Below are 7,427 nucleotides of genomic sequence, written 5' to 3' on the forward strand. Positions count from 1 at the left end.
AAAACTACTTAATTAAAGAGACTACATTCTAAAGGAAGGGTCATAATTAGTCTCAAATCTTTCCTTATTTCCGCTCAAATCTTATCTCCAGAGAGAGAAAGAGAGAGAGAGAGAGAGAGAGAGAGAGAGAGAGAGAGAGAGAGAGAGAGAGAGAGAGAGAGAGAGAATATTTAAATTCACTGGATAGACAAGAGAAATACTCCAGATATAACAGACTGACCCTAGCCCCCCGACACATAAAATATTGAAGAATAAATACTGGAGAATGAGACAGGAGGGGTCGGGAGACACTGTGGCCCCGTCTGACGATAGCCCAGGACAGGGCCAAATAGGCAGGATATAACCCCAGCCACTTTGCCAAAGCCCAGCCCCCACACCACTAGTGGCATATCTTCAACCACCAACTTACCATCCTGAGACAAGACCGAGTATAGCCCACGAAGATCCCCCCACGGCACAACACAAGGGGGGGAGCGCCAACCCGGACAGGAAGATCACGTCAGTGACTCAACCCACTCAAGTGACGCACCCCTCCTAGGGACCGCATGGAAGAGCACCAGTAAGCCAGTGACTCAGCCCCTGTAATAGGGTTTGAGGCAGAGAATCCCAGTGGAGGGAAGGGAACCGGCCAGGCAGAGACAGCAAGGGCGGTTTGTTGCTCCAGTGCTTATCCGTTCACCTTCACACTCCTGGGCCAGACTACACTCAATCATAGGACCTACTGAAGAGATGAGTCTTCAATAAAGTCTTAACGGTCGAGACCGAGTCTGCGTCACTCACATGGATAGGCAGACCATTCCAAAAAAAATTAGCTCTATAGGAGAAAGCCCATGTAATGCTTTGTAGGTTAGCAGTAAAACCTTGAAATCAGCCATAACCTTAACAGGAAGCCAGTGTAGAGAGGCTAGCACTGGAGTAATATGATAAAATGTTTTGGTTATAGTCAAGATTCTAGCAGCTGTGTTTAGCACTAACTGAAGTTTTTTTAGTGCTTTATCCTGGTAACCGGAAAGTAAAGCATTGAAGTAGTCTAACCTAGAAGTGATAAAAGCATGGATACATTTTTCTGCATAATTTTTGGACAGAAAGTTTCAGATTTTTGCAATGTTACGTAGATTAAAAAAAGCTGTCCTTGAAACATTCTTGATATGTTCGTCAAAAGAGAGATCAGGGTCCAGAGTAACGCCGAGGTCCTTCACAGTTTTATTTGAGAAGACTTTACAACCATCAAGATTAATTGTCAGATTCAACAGAAGATCTCTTTGTTTCTTGGGACCTAGAACAAGCATCTCTGTTTTGTCCGGGTTTAAAAGTAGAACGTTTGCAGCCATCCACTTCCTTATGTCTGAAACACAGGCTTCTAGCGAGGGCAATTTTGGGGCTTCACCGTGTTTCATTGAAATGTACAGCTGTGTGTCATCCGCATAGCAGTGAAAGTTAACATTATGTTTTCGAATGACATCCCCAAGAGGTAAAATATATAGTGAAAACAATAGTGGTCCCAAAACGGAACCTTACCTTACTTAAATGTATCACGAGCCACTTTAAACAATGACACTTTATATAATGTTCTCATACCCTACATTACTCATCTCATATGTATATACTGTACACTATACCATCTACTGCATCTTGCCATCTTGATGTAATGTATCACTAGCCACTTTAAACAATGCCACTTAATAATGTTTACATATCTTACATTACTCATATCATATTTATGTACTGTATTTTATACCATCTGTTGCACCTTGCCTATGCCGCTTGGCCATCGTTCATTCTTATATTTATATGTACATATTCTCATTCACCCCTTTGAGATTTGTGTGTATTAGTTGTAGTTGTTGGGGAACTGTTAGATTACTTGTTAGATATTACTGCACTGTCGGAACCAGAAGCACAAGCATTTCGCTACACTCGCATTAACATCTGCTAACCATGTGTATGTGACAAATAAAATGTGATTTGATTTGATTTGAACATGCGTGCCAATTAAAGATCTTGACTAATCAGATGCAAGGCCCAATTAGGGTGTAATCCAGCCCAGGTGTGCAGCCTGGTTGGTTGTTAAAAGCTACCTCAGTTTCGTCTATTGTAGCATAGCAGAGGCACGCTGTCCTCTAACCTACAGAGTCACATTAGTTGTTGGCATGGGACTCATGATGGCAAACACGCTCAGGTTATTGTTCAAGCAACTGGTTTGGCTTTTACTTGTGGAAAACGTCTTAGTCTCTCCTGCTTTGTCATATACTTATAGCACTGACACATGGCAACAACTTCCAAGGCGAACACCACAATTTGACAATCGTCCACACTTTAAACAGCCTCCACTCCAACAAACAGTTTCAAGGCCAGTTAGAGTAGAAACTGTCGCTGTGACGTGCCATTCAGACTACATGGAGATAGTCGTGAAGGCTGATCTGTTTAAACTCGGTAATCTAATCGACGTGGATGACCTGCGACTTGGAGTTGAACAGTACCAAGACCAAGACAACTGTAGGGCTACAGCGTCAGCAGCCGGTGATGAGTACAGAATATTTGCACCACTTTTAGACTGTGGAACCAAGTACCTGGTAATATATTTATATATTTGTTTTCAGTAGTTGACTTCTTGAAACAACCTTCTCTTAAATGCTGCTTTGTGACTCCACAGATGAACGAAGACTCATTGATCTACACAAACCTCCTCAGATATACACCCAGAACCACACCAGATGCCGTTATTCGAATGGCTGGTGCTGTAATCCCAATTGAGTGTCATTATGAAAGGTGAGTTTAGGCTATACTGTTGTATGACGATCATAGGAATCCTGCGTTGACCTATTGGTGTATTTACCGGTCTGTACTTTCTGTTTCAGGAAGTACAGTTTGGACAGCTCTCCTCTCCAGCCGACCTGGATCCCTTTCACCGCCACAGTGCCTGCTGAAGACACCCTGCAGTTCTCATTGAAGCTTATGACAAGTGGGTATATTAATCCTGGGCTGCATTTTGCAGGGTACAATTTTGTTCAACTTTCAGATAGTCAATCACAAGGATACAATGGCGCTCTCCCAGAAGCTAGGTAAAACCCGTGAATATAATGTTCAGATATCACATTTATTTATATAGCCCTTCTTACATCAGCTGATATATCAAAGTCCTGTACAGAAACCCAGCCTAAAACCCCAAACGGCAAGCATTGCAGGTGTAGAAGCACGGTGGCTAGGAAAAACTCCCTAGAAAGGCCAAACCTAGAGCAACCAGGCTATGGGGGGTGGCCAGTCCTCTTCTGGCTGTGCCGGGTGGAGATTATAACAAACATGACCAAGATGTTCTTATGTTCATGCATGGTCAAATAATAATCACAGCAGTTGTCGAGGGTGCAACAGGTCAGCATCTCAGGACTAAATGTCAGTTTGCTTTTCATAGCGGATTGAGAGTTTCTCTACCGCTCCTGCTGTGCTGACTCTCTGCTGAGAGTTGAAAACAGCCGGTCTGGGACAGGTAGCACATCTGGTGAACAGGTCAGGGTTCCATAGCTGCAGGCAGATATAAATGTACTATGTAGCACAAATGCCCCTCTGACATGCAAAATACGGAATCACATCAGACAACTGTTATTGGGGTTTACTTCTATCTGCAACATTATACAGTTTGCCTACAAAAACATGGCCCTGTTAACAAACCCCTTTTTTTAATCCATTATTTGATGCTCACTAGTTGAGTGACTATTTACAAAATGTTCTGGCCGGGGTAGTTTTAAAAGCGACTCGCGTTCGTAACTTTAAAACACATCGCTTGCAGTACGGTTTTTCATATCAGTGATACATTTTCAAAAAAGATCAATTACTACACGTTTTATAGGGTTCCCACACCGGTGTAGTTCCATGTGACAGTGCTTGTTAACATACAGAAGAGAGAGGCGTACCTGTGCTAATTCGTTATCTGTCTTCAAACACCTGTGTATAAACGGAAGATTGACCCCACAAACGTGTTGTCACTGAAATACTGTCGGCAACAACTAAATGGGGTAGAGTAAGTGTTGCGCTTGTGAAGTGATATGAAAGAGGGCTTTGTTTCTTGAACTACACTGCAATAGATGTTTTAGCTGCCAGGGCCAATTCACATCTAAACAGATGGTCCTTGGGCTATAAGGAGTATTGTTAGGCTCCGTTAGTTCATTATTGGATATCCTGTCTTTACTGCCATTTCCTTTCCAGGTGACTGGCTCTATGAGCGGGCTTCTGGAGTCTACTTCCTGGGTGATCCCATCAACATTGAGGCGTCTGTCAGGGTTGCTCACCACACCAGGCTCAGAGTCTTTGTTAGCAGCTGCGTGGCCACACTGGACCCTGATAGCAACTCTGTCCCCAGATATGTCTTCATTAAGAGGGATGGGTAAGCAGGGGGGGAAATGGCTTAGAACTACTATTCTCCGGCTGGCCCGTAGAGAACAATGGAATATGCCATTTGAGGGCTTCCACCATTTTTAAAGTAGTCAACTGGTGCTTTGAGACTTAATTGGTTACTAAGGACGATGCTCCAATATTTATTTTAATATTATCTCCCTTCAGGTGCTTGACGGATTCCCAGCTGCCTGGTTCCCGCTCTGGTTTCATGCGTAGAACCCAGGACAACAAGCTCGGGTTCCACATTGATGCCTTTAGGTTCTACCAGGAGGACAGGGCAGAGGTGAGGGCGGTATTTTTTTTAAAGAACAGATGTTGTAGAGGCCATTATGGGTACTGTAGTCAAATGGTTCTACAGTAACATTTACAGACGTTATGTAGGCTACTGTGATTCTGCATCTTTGTTTTGCTTATGCTGTTTTTTTACAGCTGTACATCACCTGCCACCTTATGGCAGTCCCTGTCATGAACCATGCAGAGCCTAGCAACAAGGCATGCTCCTTCATTGATGGCAGGTGGGATAAGTCACATTTCCTTAGCTACTGTTACTGGGCTGTGACCTATTCACTGGAATAACCATATATATTTTTTAAAGTGGTGTGTTCTTGGTCCATGAGTAGATCTTTCATACATTTCAGATGGAGGTCTGCTGATGAGAATGATTTGCTATGTGGGCGTTGTACAAGCCTGAGTAGACAGAAGGGGGTTGATCAAGCTCCAGCACAACGTCCCCTCAGTCCAAGACTAGGTGGTAGCCAACTTGAACCTCATGTCTACCACAACAAAGCCCCAGCCTCTGGTGACAATTGGAGTATTGGGATGAAAGCCAATGAAGGTGTATTTGACATCTTAATCCCTCTATTCCATCACCAACTTCTCAAAACACTTTGCAGGGGCGGGACCTTCTCCAATATGGTTGAGATGGAAATTGAGGGAAGACTTGAGTGTTTTGACTGCAAATGTGTGTGCCTGCATGTGTTTTATTAATGTGTTGTCCTTTTAGTATGGGACCAGGATACTACTTTGGGCCCCGTGATGGTCCTCCCAAGTAAACAGAAGAGTACACCTGTATCTCCACGAATGAGTGGAGGTATCGATAAACCTGGCTTCCCTGCCTCAACAGGGGACAGGAAGCCCGTATCACCTGGCAGTCGTGTGAGTGGCATGGACTACAAGAGAGGTAATTTGACTCTGACATGGTGTAATCTTATTCCTTATGTAGTGCACTACCTTTGAACAGGTAGTCTTGATAACCCAACCCTAGGCAACAGCAGTGACTCGGGTCTGTTTCAATGACTGACTCATTTGGCAACTTCTCCCAACAAATCACGAGGCAGACATAGCAGAACGTCATGATTTGAAACCAAATTTTGTAGGGAATACCTTTGCAGTGGTTTTAGTGTAGGTAGAGGCAAACTAGCCACTGGCATAATGCGCTCATTAAAAATAACTGATCTATATCTTGCTAGCTACTATTTTGTATGTATTCAAGCGGATAAGGTAGTGACATAGGCAGACTTCGTTGCTCTATGCCAAACTCACATTCTAGTACGTACAGAAGTGGAAAGCCAGTTTATATAAAGTTTGGGAGGCAACCAGGATGTCTAGACTATAGCCCAGACCATGATGTACTGGTCAAAAGTAGTGCACTCTATAGGTCATCGGGTGCCACTTCGGACACCAGTCTTTTCCTATCCCTATAGGCTAGCAATTCTGTCAACACTGGCTGTGTTAATCTGTTACATTGAATTCCAGGACCTTATTTCGCCCAATCCCAAAATGCGGCTAGTCCCTTGGGTCCGAGGGTCGGACCCAACAACAAGCACGGTCTCGTTAGCTCTGCAACATATGATGGCTTCATCAGGCGGAAAGAACTAATCGCCCAAAGAGGTAATGACAGTACGTTACTGTTTTGCATGTATGATAATGGCATGTAGACTCTGCTAAATAGTCTGTTCTCAGAGCTGGAGGCCACCCCAGACCCTGAGTTGATTCCTACACCTGAGCCCATTGGAGACCTTGAGGTTACCACAGAGAAAGAGAGTCTGACTGAGGATCAGTATGAGATTGGAACCTACTGAAAGGGTATGTATGGGATGATGGTACTGCTATTTTAGAGGGAGAAACCTGCACATGGCAAGCAGGTTAGCACTTATTGGGATGGCACTGCAGAATGTTCACTAGCTGGCACAGCCACAAAGTAATAATATGATTTTTAAACATTAACCTCACTGCCAAACCTAATGCGTAACATTCAATTAAAACCAAAAAGCATACATAGTTACAATGTAGCCAGTTTTGACTTTATATCTGGCACATCTAGTGGAAATCGCTCAGTTCTGCCTCCAGGACAATACTGTGTCAACCTGCACATGGCAATTGCCAGAATCACTTTTAAATATCTGCCTCTGACTTCAGAGCTTTTGATGTGGTTTCATAAAGAAGGGATATGTTCCCAGCCCACTTCACATTTCTAGAATTGGAAGGAGCTGTTGTCGTGGTGGCCCCTAATATCCTTGCTCCAAGCAGCAGCACACCAACTCACCGAGGTTGATGCCGGTCCTGATGTCCCAGCACACAAGGAGGATGACCCTACAACAAAGTGACATAAGCACCACATCTGCTCCTGGCGAACTCAACCAGTGATGGGACTACCACAACACAGACGATATCTCAAGAGATGCCTGTTAATCTCTTTGAAAAATAAATGATTTAATTCTACTTTGACTGACTTTGTCTTAACCATTATGCACTACATGCTAGAGTAATCTGAAATATTGGCTTTGTTAAAGTGAGTGCCTGTTGCTGCCAACTGACATTTCCTAGCTTAGTCTTTGGTCTGTATTGGTGTTTGCGTAGCCAGACATCACATCATGGATTAATGTGACTCTTTCCCAAGGTTCCTGATTGCAAGCCCAATAGCTTACATGCTCAATGTGAACTCTGGCTATAAAGGGTCTGAGGAATGGGTGGACTGCACAGGAGGTTAGTGACCCTTAATTGGGGAGACTGGGCTTGTGGTAACTGCAGTGGAATGG

The 7,427-nt window shown here is 43.8% G+C and overlaps 1 protein-coding gene across 3 annotated transcripts; it reads left to right on the forward strand.

The window, feature by feature from the left end:
• The first annotated feature begins 334 nt into the window (after positions 1-334).
• LOC129831065 (zona pellucida sperm-binding protein 3-like) lies at positions 335-7,110 on the forward strand. Of its 3 annotated transcripts, none has more exons than XM_055894085.1 (11): positions 335-2,573; positions 2,654-2,769; positions 2,859-2,962; positions 4,201-4,378; positions 4,555-4,672; positions 4,819-4,904; positions 5,028-5,224; positions 5,513-5,569; positions 6,145-6,279; positions 6,352-6,474; positions 6,849-7,110. In XM_055894085.1, the coding sequence occupies exons 1-10, from the start codon at positions 2,151-2,153 to the stop codon at positions 6,468-6,470; spliced, it is 1,533 nt and encodes a 510-aa protein (XP_055750060.1). In that variant the 5' UTR covers positions 335-2,150; the 3' UTR covers positions 6,471-6,474; positions 6,849-7,110. The 3 variants fall into 3 exon arrangements, with proteins under 3 accessions (XP_055750060.1, XP_055750058.1, XP_055750059.1); XM_055894083.1 differs by having other exon boundaries at positions 337-2,573; positions 5,393-5,569; XM_055894084.1 differs by having other exon boundaries at positions 337-2,573; positions 5,393-5,569; positions 6,919-7,110.
• The last annotated feature ends 317 nt before the right edge of the window (positions 7,111-7,427 follow it).

The sequence above is a fragment of the Salvelinus fontinalis genome, chromosome 32 (assembly GCF_029448725.1).
Source record: "Salvelinus fontinalis isolate EN_2023a chromosome 32, ASM2944872v1, whole genome shotgun sequence".
NCBI classification, from domain to species: domain Eukaryota; kingdom Metazoa; phylum Chordata; class Actinopteri; order Salmoniformes; family Salmonidae; genus Salvelinus; species Salvelinus fontinalis.